The 21,112-nt window shown below is 36.5% G+C and overlaps 1 protein-coding gene across 1 annotated transcript in view; it reads left to right on the forward strand.

Moving 5' to 3' along the window:
* Nucleotides 1-21,112, forward strand: part of YES1 (YES proto-oncogene 1, Src family tyrosine kinase) — an 85,034-nt gene that overhangs the window by 50,252 nt on the left and 13,670 nt on the right. Inside the window, exons 2-8 of the mRNA XM_036245507.1 lie at nucleotides 8,841-9,110; nucleotides 12,789-12,888; nucleotides 16,610-16,708; nucleotides 17,948-18,051; nucleotides 18,151-18,300; nucleotides 20,166-20,321; nucleotides 20,506-20,685. Coding sequence (XP_036101400.1) covers nucleotides 8,849-9,110; nucleotides 12,789-12,888; nucleotides 16,610-16,708; nucleotides 17,948-18,051; nucleotides 18,151-18,300; nucleotides 20,166-20,321; nucleotides 20,506-20,685 — 1,051 coding nt within the window. The 5' untranslated portion in view covers nucleotides 8,841-8,848. The remainder of the gene's footprint in view (nucleotides 1-8,840; nucleotides 9,111-12,788; nucleotides 12,889-16,609; nucleotides 16,709-17,947; nucleotides 18,052-18,150; nucleotides 18,301-20,165; nucleotides 20,322-20,505; nucleotides 20,686-21,112) is intronic.

The raw sequence follows: 21,112 nt of genomic DNA on the forward strand, positions 1-21,112 counted from the left end.
CCTCCTAGTACTGCTTTCATTGGGTCCCATAGATTTTGGGTTGCTGTGTTCCCATTTTCATTTGTTTCAAGGTATTTTTCAATTTCTTCCTTGATCACATTGTTAACCCGATCATTACTTAGGAATATGTGTTTTAGCCTCCATGTCTTTGTATGTTTTTCCATTTTTTCTTGTTAATGATTTCTAGTTTCATACCGTTGTCTGAGAAAATGCTTTACATAATTTGAATCTTCTTAAATTTATTGAGACCTGTTTTGTGTCCTAACATGTAGTCTATTTTAGAAAATGTTCCATGTACACTTGTAAAGAATGTATATTCTGCCACTTTTAGGTGAAATGCTCTAAAGATATCAACTAAATTCATCTGCTCTAGTGTGACATTTAAAACTGCTGTGTTGCCCTGGCCGGTTTGGCTCAGCGGTTAGAGCGTCGGCCTGCGGTCCGGAGAGACCCGGGTTCGGTTCCCGCTAAGGGCACGTACTTCGGTTGCAGTTTGTCCCCGGCCCTGGTTGGTCGTGCGGGTGGCAGCCACTCGATGTGTCCCTTCACATCGATGTTTCTCTCTCTCTCTCTCTCTCTCTCTCTCTTCCTCTCTCCCTCCCACTCTATCTGTACAAAAAATGGAAAAATATCCTCGGGTGAGGATAAAAAACAAAACCAAAAAAAAACTGCTGTGTTTTGCCCTGGCCGGTTTGGCTCAGTGGTTAGAGTGTCAGTCCGCGGACCCAAGAGTCCCAAGTTCAGTTCCCACTAGGGGCACATACCTCAGTTGCAGTTTGTCCCCAGCCCCGGTTGGGGTTGTGTGGGTAGCAGCCACTCCGATGTGTCTCTCTCACATCACTGTTTCTTTGTCTCTCTTTCTCCCTCTCTCCCTCCCGCTCTATCTGAAGATAAGTGCAAAAGTGTCCTCAGGTGAGGATTTAAAAAAAAAAAAAAATTGCTGTTTTTTTTCTTGATTTTCTGTCTGGAGGAACTATCCATTGATGTCAGTGTAGTATTTAAAATCCCCTACTATGACTATTACTGTCATTCTCTCCCTTTATGCTCATCAAGATTTGTTTTACATATTTAGGTGTTCCTATGTTGGATACATAAATGTTTACAGGGGTTATATCCTCTTGTTGGTTTGCTACCTTTTTCATCATGTGATATCCTTGTCTCTCTTATTGTAGCTTTTGTTTTAAAGTCTGTTTTATCAGATAATAAGTATTGCCACCCCAGCTTTTTATAAATTTCTGTTTACATGAAATATCTTTTTTTGTCCTTTACCTTTATTTAGTCTGTGTATCTTTCATTGTGAAGTGGGTCTCTTGTAGACAGCATATATATGGGTCTTGTTTTCTTATTCATTTAGCTACTCTATGTACTTTGACTGGAGCATTTAAGCCATTTACATTTAAAATGGTTATTAATATGTGCATATTTATTGCCATTTTATTCTTTTTTGTTGTTTGCTCACCTGAGGATATTTTTTTCCATTGATTTTTAGAGAGAGTGGAAGGGTGGGGGAGAGAGAGACAGAGAGAGAAACATCAATGTGAGAAAGAAACATTGGTTGGTTGCCTCCTGCATGTGCCCCAGCTGGGGAATCGAACCTGCTCTACGAGGATTTGAACCCACGACCCTTCAGTGTATGGAGTGATGCTCTAACCAGTGAGCCACAGCGGCCAGGGTTTCATTTTCTTTTAACTGTTCCTCTGTTTCTGTTCCTCCTCTTTCTCCTCCTTCTTCCCTCCTCCTCATGTTGTTACACTTCATGTTGTCCCAAAGTTCCCTCAAACTGTTCTCATTTTTTAATATTCTTTTTTATTTTTAATCCTCACTGGAAGATATTTTTCCATTTATCTTCAGATAGAGTGGGAGAGAGAGAGAGAACCACACCTGATATATGTGCCTTTGACTGGGATCAAACCTGCAACTCTTTGTCTTCTGAGCTGATGCTCTAACTGCTGAGCCAAACTGGCCAGGGCTAAACTTCATTTTTCTTTTTGCTGTTCTGATTGGGTGTTTTTTACTACCTTGTCTTCCAAATTGCTGATACGATCCTCTGCTTCATCCAACCCACGGTTTATTCCTTCTAGTGCATTTTTTATTTCAGATATTGTATTCTTCATATCTGACTTTTTAAAAATAGTTTTTATGTCCTTTTTCATGCTGTTGAGCATCCTTATAACCATTACTTTGAAATCTGTATCTGTTCAATTGCTTGTCTCCATTTCATTTAGCTCTTTTCCTGGAGATTTCTCCCGGTCTTTCATTGGGGCCTATTTCTTTGTCTACCCATTTTGGCTGCCTCCGTGTTTGTTTCTGTGTATTAGATAGATCTGCTATGACTCCTAGTCTTTGTGCTCTGGCTTATGTAGTAGGTGTCCTGTAGGGTCCAGTGGTGCAGTCTCCTTTGTCACCTGAGCTGTGTGCTCCTGGAATATCCCTTGTGTTGGTTTTGGAGGTCCTCCTGTTCTAATTGGTTGCTGTTGGTTTGTTCGTGCATGAGATTGACCTTCAGACTGGCTGAATGTGAGTATGAATGCCAACCCTGGTATGTGAACTGCTGTGCAGATGCTGACTGTACAAAGCAGAATTCACCTCAGCAACGTTTGGTGCCTGTCAAGATCTCCCTTTGGGCCCTGGCTGGTTTGGCTCAGCGGTTAGAGTGTCGGCCTGCAGCCCAGAGAGACCCGGGTTCGGTTACCGCTAAGGGCACGTACCTCAGTTGCAGTTTGTCCCCGGCCCTGGTTGGTCGTGCGGGTGGCAGCCACTCGATGTGTTCCTTTCACATCAATGTTTCTCTCTCTCTCTCTCTCTTCCTCTCTCTCCCTCCCACTCTATCTGAACAAAAAATGGAAAAATGTCCTCAGGTGAGGATAAAAAAAATCTCCCTTTGGATATGCTACCTGTGAAACTTGTTGGATCCTGCTCTGGTGTTATCCTAAGCTGGCCATGAGGCATGTTGGTTCTGGGCCTCTTGGAAGGGACTCTGATGTATGCCAACGTAAGGAGCTGCCTATGACTGGCCCTTGGCAACAGTTTTTTTTTGAGGACATTTTTTCTTTTTTTTGTTCAGATAGAGTGGGAGGGGGAGAGAGAGAGAGAGAGAAACATCAACGTGAAAGGGACACATCAAGTGGCTGCCACCCGCATGACCCAACCAGGGCCGGGGACAAACTGCAACCGAGGTACGTGCCCTTAGTGGGAACTGAACCCGTGTCTCTCTGGACCGCAGGCAGATGCTCTAACCACTGAGCCAAATTGGCCAGGGCTTTGGCAACATGTTTGAAGTTATAAATGATCCATAGTTTGTGTCTGTCTCTGCTGGGCCATAATAACTACTTTTAAAGTATTCAATAAAATACAAAGGAATGAATAAATTGCTTATTATTTTCATTCTAGAATAAATGATTATTCTACTTATTATGTACTTATTTCCCCCTCATATTTGGCTCCACAGGGTTCCTACTTTTGTCCTTTCTCACATGGGTCATTGCAGTAGTTTTAAAACTTGACTGCTATATTCTTTTTTTTCTAGTCTATAATTTACAGTTCGGCCATAGTTATTCTAAAACTCATATCTTCTGCTATTTACCTTTTCTTTAAAAATCTTAAATAACTGCCCACTGCTGTCTGGATGAGGTCTAAAGGTTATTGCACAGCAAATAATCCTCTTTATGTGGAAATTGTCTTCTACCTGTAGCCATCTGTCCCACCTATCTCAAAAATACCTCTTATACTTCTGTCACAGATAAATTTTCTGTTCCCCCAATGTATCATGCTTTTTGAAATATCTGAGAGCCATTCTACATACTTTCCATTCTTCCTGGAATATCCTATTTTCTCTTCCCTAAATCTCCATGGTTTCAAGACCTAGCTCAAAGATACCACTGTTTTTGCAAAATTTCCTTTCCCAAGCACTCAAAGCAGAGCCATTAATTTCTGTTATGTTCCCATGGTATTCTGTACATACCTCCACTCTAGTATTTTTTTTACTCTAGCATTTTCCACAGTTTGCAATACTGTATTTGTTTCCTACACTTATTTTCTAACCTTATTTAAAGAAAAGGGACAATTTCTTAGGGTCCCCAGCTCCCTTTATAGTGTCTAATAAATATATGTGATTAATAACCATATATATATATATTTCTGTAAGTAGATTGGAACTTTCTCATATAAATGTTTCAAATGCTATTACATTTCAAAGTGCATTAAAATTTATCTAACTCATTGCAGCAGAAGTCTATTTTATTTTATTTTTTATTTTATTTATTTTTATTTTTTTATCCTCACCCGAGGATATTTTTCCATTTTTTGTACAGATAGAGTGGGAGAGAGAGAGAGGAAAGGAGAGAGAGAGAGAAACATCGACGTGAAGGGACACATCGAGTGGCTGCCACCCGCATGACCAACCAGGGCCGGGGACAAACTGCAACCGAAGTACGTGCCCTTAGCGGGAACCGAACCCCGGGTCTCTCCGGACCGCAGGCCGTCGCTCTAACTGCTGAGCCAAACTGGCCAGGGCAGAAGTCTATTTTAAAATGTAAATCATGTTCTACATTTATAATAATGTTTCTAAAGGAGATGAACAACAGTGATGGCTCTTTGTATTGATACTGAGGTGTTAGTGGAACTAGACTGAAAATGATGGTCCTGGAGTTATTAGAAAGAGTAAGTGGGTAGATGTGAAAAGTTGGACTAAAGACTCTGGATTAAGAAAAAGAGACTAGAGGACAGGTTAAGAGTAGTAATAGAAAACTGGTAGGGTGAGGGGAGAAAAAAAGTAACTTTTGAGGGAAGAGAAGTTAGGAGTGATGTCTTGCAGAGAGAAAGGCCTAAGGAAGGATCTTGAGTGGACAAAAGAATGCAGAGGAGGAATTATGGAAATGGGGGTTGGGTGAATAATTATAGTAAACTCTGTTATGAATTGATGTATTTTAGCTGGCCCATTATCAGATTTAAAATACTAATTTTCATAATTTTTTTCTTGATACAACTGCTGTTCTTTCAAAGGCTAATTTATGTAATTGTTAATAGTGTTCTATTAATATTTAGGCTTTGGATATAGGTAACTTTGGAAATTCTTTGTATGGATTTTTAAGTATTTTTGCATTTAACATATTTTGTAGATATATGTTGATTGTTGGTTAAAATTCATCGTTCAACTTTGAGTATTGTCAAAAGTTGTCACTCTGGTACCTTTTAAAGTTTTCTTTTATTAGAAGATTTGGAAGGCTGGGCATATCTTCGTATGCTAATTGGCTGTTTGTATTTCATTTGTGAATTGCCTCTTGATAGGCTTCCTATTTTTCTGAGGGGGTTATCTTTTTTCTTTCCTTTTTTTTTTAATGTGTAAGAAGAGTTCTCTATATTAAGAATGTCAACCAGTTTTCAAAAATGTACATTTATGTATGTGTTGAGAGAGCAAGAAAAAGCATGAACAAGTACAAAAATACTTTCCTATTTCTCATATCTTCAGCTTCTCTTAAGAGTGCTTGTCCTCATTCCTGCTTCCCACATGGAAGTTAAATAATCATATGTCTATTAGTCTTTTAAGGTTTCTACTTTTACATTATGCTTTAATAGACTTTTCCAACAGTAGGTTATGAAACAACTTACCTTTCATTTCTAATAACACTTATAGAAGCAATTGCCTTTTATATGTTTAACTTATAATTCTCTCATAGTGTTTTCAGTAGATTATTTGGATTTCCTGTTCCTGTTATGTTTCAGTGCTGTGCATAACTGTCACACCCTCAGAATATATCCATTAAGATAGCTGAAAACCTTCCAACTGTGAGATTCTGAGTTTCTATTTTAATATTTACAGGTACATTTTAAATTAATGTTATGTAGCTGAGGTTGTCTTTCAGAATTTAAGAGGCAGTCATCTTATCACTCTCCAGCTTCCTTTGAATACCATATAAGAAGGGAAAAACTGTAAAATAGAATGACTTTTTTTTTTCAGGTTTTAAAAATATTTTTATTAAAATAAGTTCAGAAACCCTGCTTAATCATTCTAAGGATTATTGCTTTGGGCAAATCTGGTGATTTATTCTTACCATACATGGGAACAAACATAATCATATCTTTTAGAGACTGTAGAAAAAGGCTATTCCCGTCTCCCTTAGAACCACAGGGATTTTGAACCAAAAATGGTTTCTCCGTCCCCATCTCTTCCTCTTTCTACAGCTGTGGGAACAGATTTCTCAAAATAGTAGATGATCTACCTCAAATCTCATGGGTAGGTAGTTGCAAAGCTGGGACTAGAACCCAAGTCTTTTGTTCTTGGTTCAGTATTCTGTTTACAGTCCATAGTCCATCAACAGCAAGATGATATGTTGCACTCCATAATATTCAGCATCCCAAATTCTTCTCATTTTATTAGAGTGCACCAGTTTACTCTCTTCAACTGAAGCAATTTCATTCCAAGTACCTAAATAATCTTCAATAATTGAAAAGAAACCTTCCAAACCATGTAAAGGGTCTGTATGTCATCAACTTTAGAATGACTTTTAAAAGTAAGTGAATTAATTAAATATCATTAGTGCTTCTTCAGGAAGTGAAAAAAAATGCAAATTTTGTAATATTGGTAAACCTATATGCATGTCACATTGGTAGGCTGTATAGTTGGGTAAGAGATGAGTAATTCTTGCTTTTAAAAAATGTATTGTCCTTGAGCTGATTTGGCTCAGTGGTTGAGCATCGACCCATGCACCAAGAGGTTGCTGATTTGATTCCTGATCAGAACACATGCCTGGGTTGTGGGCTAGATCCCCAGTGGGGAACATGCAGGAAACGGCTAATTGATGTTCTCTCTCATCGATGTTTCTATCTCTCTCTCACTCTTACTTTTTCTCTCTCTAAAATCAATAAAGGAAAAAAAAATAAATTAGAAAAAGGAAAAACTGTATTGTCAGTAATTTGGGGTTAGGGTGGAAATTAGGCCAATAAGCTAAAATAAGAACTAAAAAATGGAATAAGGTGAGAGTTCATATAGAAATCTTCTCAAGCCCTTACCAGTGTGGCTCAGTTGTTTGGAACATCATCTTGTACACTGAAGGGTGGTGGATTTGATTCTTGGTCAAGGCATGTTACCCAGGTTGTGGGTTTGATCCCAGTCAGGGCAAGTATGGGAGGCGGCCGATAGATGTTTCTCTCTCTCTCTCTTTCTTTCTCTCTCTAAAGTCAATCTTAAAAATCTTCCCAAAAGTACATCATATTTTACCAATTATGGGGAGAGCCTAAATGGAAAAGTAACATTTGTGATGCTCATCAGAGAATGGATCAATTTTAGCATGTAGAGATGTGAGGAGAGTATTATGGAAAGAGGCACTTTTAGGAGTGGGGAAGACATAGGGTATAGGTATTGGGGAAATAGGATTTTTTTCTTGTGTGCATAAGTATGAGGAAAAAATAGGAGATGAAGTTGGAAGGATAGATTGGGGTCAAACTTGGTAAGCATTGGGGTAGTGTCAATTGATAAAGAAGGGAAAAGATGTGGAGCTGCACTGTCCTGTATGGTAGCCACTGCTACATATAGCCATTGAGCACTTGAAATGTGCCTGGTCCGAATTGAGATGTACTGCAAGTTTAAAATACATACCGGATTCTAAGATTTAGTACAAAAAAAGAACATAAAACATCTCATTAAAAAGTTGTATATTGAGCCCTGGCCAGTTTGGCTCAGCGGTTAGAGCGTCGGCCTGCGGTCCGGAGAGACCCCGGTTCGGTTCCCGCTAAGGGCATGTACTTCGGTTGCAGTTTGTCCCCGGCCCTGGTTGGTCGTGCGGGTGGCAGCCACTCGATGTGTCCCTTCACGTCGATGTTTCTCTCTCTCCCTCCCACTCTATCTGTACAAAAAATGGAAAAATATCCTCGGGTGAGGATAAAAAAAAAAAAAAAGTTGTATATTGAGCCCTGGCCAGTTTGGCTCAGCGGTTAGAGCTTCGGCCTTCGGTCCAGAGAGACCCGGGTTCGGCCCCCGCGGGGGGCACGTACCTCTGTTGCAATTTGTCCCCAGCCCTGGTTGGGTCGTGTGGGTGGCGACCACTCGATGTGTCCTTTTCACGTCGATGTTTCTCTCTCTCTCTCCCTCTCTCTTCCTCCCACTCTATCTGAACAAAGAATGGAAAAATGTCCTCGAGTGAGGATAAAAAAAAAAAAAAAAAAGTTGTATATTGATACGTTGAAATAACTACGTTTTATATGTATTGGCTTAAATAAAATAAATTATTAAAATTATTTTTACCTGTTTCTTTTTATTTTTTTTTTAATTTGGCTCCTAGAAATTTTTAAATTATATTGTGGCTCAGATTATATTTCTATTACATAGCTGGTATAGGTAGAAAGAGTATAATCAGTATTTTGCTAGTACCTACTACGTGCCAGATATTATTTAGAACCTGTAATAAACTTGAGTTAACCCTCATAGAAAACCTCATAAAATAGGTGATATTGTTTTTTTGGTGTGTGTTTTTTTCCCCAAGTAGCTGGGGTCCAGAGAGGTTAAGCAACATACCTAAATCACTCTGTTAGTAAGTAAAAAGGCAGAATTCACGCTTAGGTCTCTGGCTTCAGAGTCCATGATTTTCCCTATGCACTGTGGCATGTGTTCATTGGACCATTAAAAGTGATTGAACTGGAGAATGACATAATTGGAATAATGCTTTAGCAGATAATGAGGGGAAGAGAGTTTATTTTCAGCTGTCTAGTTTTTATTTTTGTTTTTGTTTTTTTTAATGTTACTTTTTGTAAGAGAAAAGTGCTTTGTTTAAAGTTAACTTTTGAATTGCATCTTTTTTTTTTATGTTAATTGCTTCTCAAAGTATTTACCTTATTACTTTTCGTAGATTTTATAATGGGCTGCATTAAAAGTAAAGAGAACAAAAGTCCAGCAATTAAATTTAGAACAGAAAACACTCCAGAACCTGTCAGTACAAGTGTAAGCCATTATGGAGCAGAACCCGCTGCAGCAACATCATCTTCAGCAAAGGGAACATCTGTTAATTTTAGCAATCTTTCCATGACACCATTTGGAGGATCCTCAGGGGTGACACCTTTTGGAGGAGCATCTTCCTCATTCTCAGTGGTGCCAAGTTCATATCCTGCTGGTTTAACAGGTGAGATTTAAATAGACAATTCTGTTGTAAGTTTGAGAACATGACTTTGGGCAATATATGCATAAGGTTTGCCTGCTGTAAGAAAAATAAAAAGTACTGGGGGACTTTTAAAATAAGTTTATATGAAAATTAAATTCTCTAACTTAAACATTAAAGTCTTATTGTATATACGGATATTTTTCTGGGAAATCTGGTGATAATATGATAGTGATTATGTACTAGGTTACACCATTAAGAATTTCATTAATTTGTTTTTCAGATAATTATTGAGTGCTTACAGTATGGCTGACATGGGATATAAAGATTTAAAACATAATGTAAAGTACAACATAGGGAATATAGTCACAATTACATATGATGTCAGATGGATACTAGATTTACCAGGGTGATCACTTTGTGAGGTATATAAATGTCTAATCACTATGTTGTACACCTACAACTAATATAATTATTGTATGTCAACTGTAATTGAAAAATAAATTTAAAAAACATTTCTCCCTCAAGAATGTTGCAATTTCTCAGGATTGTAAAGTGCTAACCACTATTAATGATTACTTAATTAATGTTAATTAAATGGCAAAGTGGTGATGATAATACAGTTTTTCTATTAGGTACTAGTGGTTTAAAAGAGAAAAATTCTGAGGCTCACCAGAGTTTAAATGATTTTTTTTAGAGTCACAGAGCAGGAGAGCTCAAATTTAATGTCCTATTTCAGAACTCCATTTATTAATTATATCATAATGTCCTTTCAGAGAACAGCAAGAAATGGGATCTGACAACATTTAACAGAGCCAGAAATGCTCTAAAAAGAGTAGTCAGCAACTTTAAAAACAGAGGGAGTTTTTTTATGAAGGGTCCCATATCAGGATGTTTTTCCCTTGGGTAACAAAACACAACAGGCTTAAAAGGTAGCATGAGCTTCAGGATTCTCGGGTTTCTTTGATCTCTCTCCTGCAGTCCTTGGGGTGTCCACTTTATCTTTAGACTTTTGACAAAACAGTTACCAGCATCAAATTGAGCAACATGTGTCCTTACTAACAACCAGTTGGAACAAAAGACGAATCTCTTTTATAAGCATAGACTATAAATTTGCCCCCTTAGTCTGCTTTTATGGACCAATAATCATGACCAGAGGAATGGCATACACTGTTCCATGTGGGGAGTTATGGACCTCAAAAAGTCAATTACAATTCTAACCCCCTCACTCTAAATACTTCAGTAACAGATGACCACGATGATATTTCTGTCATCAGCAAAAATTTAAATTATATTCAGGATTATATGATTGGGAAAGATAGTAATCCAAATGATTAAAGTAAATATTGATACTTAAAGACATACTTTAGTTACCTAAAGCAGTTTATTTGAAATAGTTGGTTCATGGATAGTAATTTATTAATAAATATGGAGTGTGTTTGTGCCAGTTATAGAGTTGTAATCGAGAGAAACAAAGTTTCTGCCATAATGGAGTTTACATTATAGTGAAGGTTGGACAATAATTATATAAACAACTAAACAGTATGATTAGTAGTTCTCAGATGTTATGAAAGAACTAACCAGAACATTGGTGAAAGCCCTTTAGATTAGATGATCAAGGAAAGGCATCTTGAGAAGAAATCATGTGAGCTGAGGGTTTGATTAATGATAATGGCCTTGACCTAAACATAAGCAGAACTGGGAAAAGAGCTTTCTAAGGAGAGAGAATAACAAATACAAAGTTGAAGAGGCACACATGGACTATGCAGTTTTTCAGTAGTAAGGAGGTCCATGTGGACAAAGGGTAGAAATTTATGATTTGGGATTAGAGTCTGGATTACTCAGGACCTTGTAGACTGGTAAGAAGTTTGGGTTTTTGGGGGTTTTTTTATCCTCACCCGAGGACGTTTTTCCATTTTTTGTTCCGGTAGAGTGGAAGGAAGAGAGAGAGAGACAGACAGACAGACAGACATCGATGTGAAAGGGACACATCGAGTGGTTGCCACCCGCACAACCCAACCAGGGCCGGGGACAAACTGCAGCCAAGTTATGTGCCCTTAGCGGGAACCAAACCTGGTCTCTCTGGACCGAAGGCTGATGCTCTAACCATTGAGCCAAACTGGCCAGGGCAGAAGTTTGGGTTTTATTCAAAGCCAGAAAGAAGCTATTGAAGACATTTCAGTTAAGGATTTTTATGAATGAATTTCCTTTTTATTCATTGAAAAATTTTTTTTTCTTTATTGATTTTAGAGAGGAAGGAAGAAGGAAAGAGAAACATCGATGAGAGAAAACATCTATTGGCCACCTCTTGCATGCCCTCCACTGGGAATTTGGCCCACAGCCTGGGCACGTGCCCTGGTCAGTAATCAAACCAGCAACCTCTTGGTGCATGGGTCGATGCTCAACCACTGAGCCACACCGGCCAGGCTGAATTTCCTTTTTAAAGAAATTCATTCTGGCCCTGGCCTGTGTGGCTCAGCAGTTGGAGTGTCGGCCTGTGGACCAAAGAGTTACATTTTTTATTCTAGTCAAGGGCACGTGCCTCGGTTGTGGTTCGTCCATGGCCCTGGTGGGGGTTGTGCGGGAGGCAACCAGTGGATGTGTGGCTCTCTCATCAATGTTTCTCCCTCACCCCCACCACCATCTGAAATAAATAGAAAAATATCCTTGGGTGAGGAATTAAAAAATTAAAAATAGAGAAACTCATTCTGGCAGCTGTGTTGAAAATGGATGTAGGGAAGCAGATAACAAGTGGATTAGGAGACTACTATTCTCAGTAGTCCCAGAATTCCCAGTGAAAGATAGCAAGGACTTGGATTTGGGTGGCAGCAGTGCAATGGAAAAGTTGATATTTTAGAGGTAGAACTAAGTCTGGTAATGGGCTTGTTTTCAGTCTCTAGATGTTTAGTAGTGCCATTTGCTTAGGTAGGGAAGACTGTTAACAGTTTAATGGAGAAAAATCAACACCTTTGTGTTATAACTAAAAAGTTTTAAATGCTTGTTAGACATTTAAGTAGAGATGTCAAAAAGGTAGTAATATATGACTAGAAGCCAGATAAATGAGATAATCTGTTTTATCCTTTTGTTTGCAGATAATTAGTTTAGCTGTTTAAGTGTGCTAATCTCTTAAGCATCTGCACACAATGCTATATAACTTAGGTATTTTAAGAATTTATAATTCGTATCCACCATACCATTTAATTGCTAAGAAAACATGCTGTTTTTATATTTTAATGTTCAATATAATAAATTATCTTACTAAAACCATAGTTATTGTTAAAGATTAGTTTTAAAGATCAAAATGTTCACTCGTTTATAGGAAATTCAGACTATTAAAAAAAGAAAAGAAATTCAGACTATTAATATCAGTAGTTTATAGTACTTGTTAATGCTTTTTCTGCCAGAGAAGTGATTTTGAACCTTGCCTTTCAAGACAGAGATGTTGCTACTACAAATGAAAATTAAATTTGTTTCTCTGAATCTGCAGAATTTTAGAATTTTAGAAAAATTATATAGAAGGTTTTAAGAGAACATCTTATTAACTTGAAAATGCAAACTGGCCAAATCTCCAACTTTTAAAAATAGATTCTGGAGACCAGGAAAATAGCTATGCTTAAGCATTTTTGCTGGCAGTGGGTTTTTTTTATTTCTCTTTTGTTAATTTACTGTATAATTTACCTTGTTCTTTTTTTTCTCCAATAGGTGGTGTTACTATATTTGTGGCCTTATATGATTATGAAGCTAGAACTACAGAAGACCTTTCATTTAAGAAGGGTGAAAGATTTCAAATCATTAACAATACGTAAGTGTTGTGAATGAGAAATATTGACAGTAACCTAGTCTTTACAGTGAAACCACTAAGCTAGTTGATGATTCGGAGATGATGGTGGCAGGGCGTGGGTCTCTTCCCATTCGGTTGGACAGTGCATTTGTTTTCTTTAGACACATGCAGAATACTACTGATGTAGCCAAAATTTATTACTTCTACACATTGTACTGCTGTAGTTATGCCATAAACAGTAGAGATTTAAGAATAAAGAGTAAGGGAGTACAATAAGTATATTTATTTAAAAAAACAACATTACGCCCTGGCCGGTTTTGCTCAGCGGTTAGAGCATTGGCCTGCGGTCTGGAGAGACCCGGGTTGGGTTCCCGCTAAGGGCACGTACCTTGGTTGCAGTTTGTCCCCAGCCCTGGTTGGGTTGTGCGGGTGGCAACCACTCGATGTGTCCCTTTCACGTCGATGTTTCTCTCTCCCTCCCTCCCACTCTATCTGAACAAAATATTGAAAAAATGTCCTCAGGTGAGGATAAAAAAAAAAAAGAAAACAAAAAAACAACATTACTTTAAAAAATACTTTTAGAGAGAATTCTGTATTCCTATTTATCTAAGAACTAGATGATTTAAACATCTTATTTGTTTCTCTTTTAAAAAAGGGAAAAGGCCACGTAAGGGACCCTTGTAATCCCAAATTGACCAAATAAAGTTGCTTTTTCTTTATGTGACTCAGACTTTTTGTTTTTTTTTTTACTCTCAACAATGAAGATTTTTTATTTTATTTTTTTATTTTTATTTTATTTTATTTTATTTTTTTTATTAATTTATTTTTGTCACAGATGTTTCTCCTTTTTTTCCCCATTGACTGCCTCCTCTCCATCCCCCCTGCCCTGTCCCAGGCTTTGTTGTGGGCTTTGTTGTCTGTGTCCATTGGTGATGTGTACATGCATATAAGTTCTGTGGTTTATTTCTTCCCTCCCCCACCACCCCCTCTTCTGAGGGTTGTCAGACTTTTTGTCATTTAGTGGTCCACCATAGAAAATCCACTGCTAGTTATGGAAAATAGATTCCATAATTTCATTAGCAAACATAGCAACCACTTTCTAACTTCTTAAAATATATATTGATGGTCTTTTTGCTTCCAGTCATGTTTCCTTCCATCCTTATACCCATTTGCTACCAGTTATTGTTCCAGAACATAAAATATGTTCATGTCTCTCTGCTTTAAAATCTTTTAAAAGCTACCAATTGCCATCAAGATAAAAGACAAATAACAATAACATTAGGCATTATTCACTGAGCTTCTTCCTCTTTCTTACTCCACTGCCTAACTATGTTGAATTACTTGCAATTATCTGAATATACTGTGGTTTCTCACCTTCTCTATGCCTTCACATTTTTTTTTTCCTGGAAGGTGACTTCTTTCCATTTTCCCTCCCTTTATTTTATATGGCCTACCCAATTCGCTCTTTCTGTATATTCCTATGCCCTTTCTCAAGGAAGCCTTTCTTTAAAAAAAAAAAAAAAAAGTTTTTATTGATATTTTAGGAAGGGAGAGAGAGAGAAACATCTATGTGAAAAACATCCATCAGCTGCCTCCTGCACGCTCCCTACTGGGGGTCGAGCCCACAACCCAGGCATGTGCACTGACGAGAATTGTACTGGGTACCTCTCAGTCTATGGGCCGATGCTCAATCCACTGAGCCACATTGGCCGGGCATCAAGAAGCCTTTCTTGACATTCATCCTCTCCTGCCTGGCCCAGTCCCTACCTCCTGCTGGATTAAGTGTCTTTCTTACATGTTCACATAGCATCCTATACAATCCTCAATCAAACTGCCATTGTAATTTTGAATTATAACTTATCATTTGCTGCTTATTATTTTAGAGCAAGGGTTCTCAACCTGCAAAAGAATCACGCAGGGCACATGTGGTAATGTCTGGAGACATTTTTTGTTGTTATAGTCAGGTTGCTACTACTGTAGTCTAGTGGGTAGAGGCCAGGGATATTGCTCAGCATCCTGCAGTGCATAGGACATGCCCTCTCAACAAAGAGTTATCTAGCCCAAAGTGTCAGTAGTGCTGAGGTTGAGAAATTCTACTCTAGACTGAGTGTCTTGAGAGTAAGGACTGTCTTTTTACTCCAATTTTAAGCACATCCTATCATAAAGTCTGTCACTTAAAAGGTATTCAGTAAATGTTTGAATGAATCAATGAATGATTAGCAGGATCTAATACAAAGTTTTCAGGTTGTATATCTGAAAATATATATAATACTAGGAAACTACAAACCAAGTATATAAATTGATAAATATTTTAATTACCAAAGATTTTCCATTTTATTTCCTAGAAAGCAAATGTACTTCAAGCATTTATAAAATTTCAATTTAAATAAAATATTTTTAGTAGTCTCCTTGCCGGATAGACTCAGTAGTTAGAGCGTTGGCCCAGGGACTGAAGGGTCACAGAGTTCGATCCCCAGTCAAGGGCACATACCTGGGTCGTAGGTTCAATCCCCGGCCCTGGTCGGGGTTGGTTGTGTAGGAGGCAGCCAATCAATGTGCCTCCCCCCACTCCCCGCTCTATCTAAAAATTAATGGAAAAGTATCCTTGGGTGAGGATTAACAACAAAAAAATATTTTCAGTAATTCTCTCTGGTAAAGCAAAACATGCATTTAATCTTTAGTAGTGGAACCCCTATATGTGTCTTTCTCATTAGAGACTAATAATATTTGCTTCTTTCACATTAATTTTGGAAAAGTCAAGGCTGTGTATTACACATTACATATAGTTCTTATGTTCTGAATTGTCTTTAATCTTACTTGGATATTTGTGGATAATTTTATATATTCTAATAATTTTTTTGTTATTGACCATTAATATTTTGCCTACAGGAGTTCTAGGGCATCCTGATTTTTTTCCCCTAAAATAACTAAAAAGCAACATTATAATTCCATGCACTGTTCTAAAGAAAAAAGGAATGAGCTACTGATACATGCCAGAACATAGATGAACCTTGAAAAAATTATGCTACATGAAAGAAACCAGTCAGAAAGACCACATATTTATGATTGCATTTATATGAAATGCCCACTTATTCATATATATCCATATATATATATATATACACACACACACACACACATTCATATTCTCTCTCTTTCTCTCTCCATATCCATATCCATAGAGACAGAAAGCAGATTAGTGGTTGGCAATGGTGGAAGTGGGAGGGTAGGGGAATGGGGAATGACTGAGGTTTCTTTTGGGGGTAATGAAAATGTTCTAAAATTGATTGTGGTATGGTTGTACAACTCTGTGAATATATGAAAGCCCACTAATTTGTACATCTTAAATGGGGGAATTTTATGGTATGCAAATTATATCTCAATAAAGCTTTAAAAACACATTTAATCAAAACTGAGTAATTTGAAAGATTTACCTTCCAAATTGTTTTATTCCGTATAGTTTATTGTTTTAGGTTGAAAGAGTTAGGTAGCAAGGTGATCTTTTAATTGAAAGTGTAATATTTTTGTTTTGGAATAGTAATGTAATTATGCTTTTGTTTAGCTTATTTCCTTAATTCATGTAACCTATTTTAAATATTCTTTGAGTTGATTCTTGCTTAAATGAATGCATAAATAAAAAATGGAAGTAATGCCTCATCTTCATCAGATACAGGACAATACTGCAGTAGATCTGTCTTATGCAGTAGTCTACCTTGTGGTAACTGTTGTTTGTGTGTTGCAGGGAAGGAGACTGGTGGGAAGCAAGATCAATTGCTACAGGAAAGAATGGCTATATCCCTAGCAATTATGTAGCCCCTGCAGATTCCATTCAGGCAGAAGAGTATGGTGCTACTTCATATTTTATTAATTGTTTTGATTTTTTTTAATGTTTTAATGCACACTCTACTTAGCCACAACTTTACACACACACAATTACATATCAATCTTAATATAGCTAATGTATCATATTAATAGGGGATGTTACTTGAACATTAATAATTAATGCTATATTACTTAGAGAAAGATCATAAATGAATTTGTATTAATAATACTGTATTGTTATACCTTTATTTTTTCACTTAAAAATTATATTAATCTTTTTTTTGTATTCAGAGCACTCTTGCCTCAAAAATTTACTCTCAGTTGGTAGTATTATATCAGTGTTAATTTGTTGACTTAGGTACTTCTCCTATGTAGGAAAGTATTCTTGTTTTTTTAGAAAGTACTTACTGAAAGATTTAGGGTCATGATTCAGCATGTTTGCAACTTTCTCTCAATAGGTTCAGGGGAAAAAAGTGAACATGGGATAGAGAATATACAAAGCAAAATGTCAACATTTGGGAAGCCTAGTGCAGGGTATATGGGAGTTCTGTCTAGTATTTTTTAAAGTTCACCTTCAGTGACATTACTTTTAGGTCAAAGCAAGTTATCTGGTATCCATAAATACAATTTCATTTTTATGTCACAACACTTAAAACAGTGCCTTGCACATAGTAGGTGTTCTTTTCTTTTATTAATAAAATGTATTTTGTCTCCATAAGTCTCTGTTCTGATTTGGCACTTATTACTTTGTTTTGTTCTTTTGTCTTTTTCTCCACTCTTCTAAGACCTTCCATTGCAGAGATTTATTTTTATTCACAAAACTATACTAAATCAAACCTACACTAATTTAGAGTTTCTAATTTGGATATGGTTTACTTGCATCTTACTGCAATCAGATTATCACACTGTTGCCAGAGAACCACTTTTATTCTTCCTCCTGTAGTCTTAGTATTTCCATCTGTCACTGAAAGACTCTGTCGGCCATTGTTGTCTGCCTTTCTCCATTTACTGTTCCTGTGACTGCCAGGTGTAGTTTAAGAGACATGTTTGAATAGTCTATGCATGGAATACTTGACAGAGTATATTCTAACAGTAAGATTTGTAATAGTCCTAGTTAATAATAAAGGTCTTTTATGTTTTACTATATTTTTAAGCTGTTTTTTGTCATCTACCCTATCTCATTCCATTATTATTAATACTTATGTATCATTTTTCTTACCCTTACATATTTGTAACTCAGAACACTGTTTCTTTCCAGATGGTATTTTGGCAAAATGGGGAGAAAAGATGCTGAAAGATTACTTCTGAATCCTGGGAATCAACGAGGTATTTTCTTAGTAAGAGAGAGTGAAACTACTAAAGGTATGAATATTGTTATATTAATATATAAGTACAAAAATCTTCCTGGGCAGTATTTTGAGAAAGACACATAAAAGGTTTCATTTCTCCCTGTCCCACCAGGTGCTTATTCCCTCTCTATTCGTGATTGGGATGAAGTAAAGGGTGACAATGTGAAACATTACAAAATTAGGAAACTTGACAATGGTGGATACTATATCACAACTAGAGCACAATTTGATACTCTGCAAAAATTGGTTAAACACTACACAGGTATGTAATATTTTAAAGGTGAAAATTATTTCTTTATGTTGTATTTTATGAGAACAGAATTCATACCTTCATTTCCCATAAGATTTAGCATGCTACTTTACACACATTATGTGCTCACTGGATGTCTGTTGTATTCTAGTTTTAAAATGAGAAACAGGTAATACTTATTACCTGAATTGGGTTCTTGGGTGATGTGCTAAAATTAGATTATCTCCATTTAGATCTTTATATCTTGCTGGTGTAGTATTTACATTGGTGTTCCATTTCATGACAGCTAAATATGAAGAAAGATTGTGATGATAAAAAGGCAACAACAAATATTTTATTTAGTGACATTTATTAAAAAGGTAAAGCTGCCTTGGCCACTGTGGGTTAGTTGGTTGAGCATCGTCCCATGCACCAAGAGGTTGCTGGTTTGATTCCTGGTCAGGACACAAGCCTGGGTTGCAGGCTTGATCCCCAGGAAGGAGGTGTGTGGCAGACAGCTGATCAGTGTTTCTCCCTCTCCCTCTCTAAAATTAATAAAAACATATTTTTTTAAAAAGAAGGTAAAGCTAAAAACTTAAAATGCTGTACCAGATATCCTTTTGGTTTATTTTCCTCTTCATGGACTGGACTACATAAAATTCCTGAAAGTATAAACGCAGTGAGATTTTATTTATTGAATTAAATAAACCCAATGATGATGCATTTTTTTTTCCCCTGCGAATGAACCTATAGCAACTATAGACATTCTTTAGTTTTTCAAGGACCTTGGAAAGATATTTAATATTAAAATCTGCCTCAAATTTTTTCATTGCCAATTTGATGATTGAATGCATCTGAAAGTCTTTAAATGATTAATGCTAGGGGAAGGGAAGTTTTCATGGCAATTTCTTCTTCATTGACAATTAGCTGCAAACAGTCTATCAAGTAAACCTCCAGTGTTGACATTGATCAAATATGTTGCCAAGCAGTGGCATCAGTTGTAACTGTACTTGTTAGCATGTGGGTTTGCATGGTTACTTGTTGAGAATGGGAGGGAACATGTCTTATTTGCAATAAGAAAGATCGTATAAATGGGATTTACAGCTAAAGCCATTATGAATTTGGGATTCCCTGTTTTTGTGTCTCCCTTATTTAAAAATCTGTTTCTTAAAAGAAGTTTTTCTTTGATTTTTGGTCTGCCTTTTATATTAGTGGTTATTAAAAATAGCAATTTATGGTATCATTTTTTTTGGAAAGAATAAAGCAAAGTAGTCAAAAGCAGAACTTTGGAGGTAGCCAGATGGACTCTCATCTTCATCACTTACCAGCTGGGTGACGTTGAAAAAGTTGATAAATTTTCCAAGACTCATTTATATGAGATACCTGTAAGGTGCTGAATTAGTGCAATAGCTGGGGCATAAGTATTCAATAAATAACTTTTTAAATGTAATTAAATGTTTTATTTTTTGTGTGTTTTGCCTTTTACGTACAATTCCCTTTTTGTGTTTGTGCTTTTATTTAAAAGCTGATAAGCCCTGGCCGGTTTGGCTCAGCGGTTAGAGCATCAGCCTGCGGTCCTGAGAGACCCGGGTTCGGTTCCCGCTAAGGGCATGTACCTTGGTTGCAGTTTGTCCCCGGCCCTGGTGGGTCGTGCGGATGGCAGCCACTCGATGTGTCCCTTTCACATCGATGTTTCTCTCTCTCTCTCTCTCTCCCTCCCACTCTACCTGAACAAAAAATGTCCTCAGGTGAGGATTAAAAAAAATAAAAATAAAAAAAAAATAAAAGCTGATAAAACATATTTTTTCTATAATTTAAACTTTTTAAAACATTGATACACTACATGTACCTTAATTTTTGTAATTTGTTTTACATGTATAGTTTATTCATTTATCTAGAACATGCTGATGGCTTATGTCATAAGTTAACAACTGTATGTCCAACTGTGAAACCCCAGACTCAAGGTCTTGCAAAAGATGCTTGGGAAATCCCTCGAGAATCTTTACGACTAGAAGTTAAACTAGGACAAGGATGTTTTGGTGAAGTATGGATGGGTAAGAAGCCTGAACTTCTGTTTTTTTGTTTGTTTGTTTGTTTTGTCTTTGTTTAGCCATAGATCAAAATGCCATAATTTATAAGATATGTTGAAATATTTGACAATCACTGCTGCTCATTGAAGTTAGATATGAATTTTTTTTCAAATATTAGATTAAAATAATAAAAGTGTTGTTTCTCTAGGAACATGGAATGGAACCACAAAAGTAGCAATCAAAACACTAAAACCAGGTACAATGATGCCAGAAGCTTTTCTTCAAGAGGCTCAGATAATGAAAAAATTAAGACATGATAAACTTGTTCCACTATATGCTGTTGTTTCTGAAGAGCCAATTTACATTGTCACTGAATTTATGTCAAAAGGTATGTGTATATTAGTATCTCTTAGAGTATATGTTAATAAATTTTTTAAAAATAAGTTTATTTTTATGCATACACATTTTTATTGTATAGTGTTTTCTAATTTAAGATTTTTCTGTAGACATTTGAAAAAAATCTTACATTTTGTTTATGTAACTAGCACTAGCTCCAGTTATTTCAAAGGATAGTATAAAATTTAAAAGGAAAATAAGTAGGCTGATTTTGAAAGTAAATAGTCCTTTATTCCATGTGACCAAAGGAAATGAATAGCTAGGAAAGTGAAAAAGAAAGTATTTGTAAAAATTGAATTAAAATAATTCAATCAGAAAGATATTTGTATCTTTGTTACTAAAGCAAAGAAATCAGATAAAGACATTAATTTTATTTCATTTTAATATAAATATAATTTTTATACTTAGGACTTCTAGAA

This window comes from Molossus molossus, unplaced genomic scaffold (assembly GCF_014108415.1).
Source record: "Molossus molossus isolate mMolMol1 unplaced genomic scaffold, mMolMol1.p scaffold_m16_p_6, whole genome shotgun sequence".
In the NCBI taxonomy this organism is placed as follows: domain Eukaryota; kingdom Metazoa; phylum Chordata; class Mammalia; order Chiroptera; family Molossidae; genus Molossus; species Molossus molossus.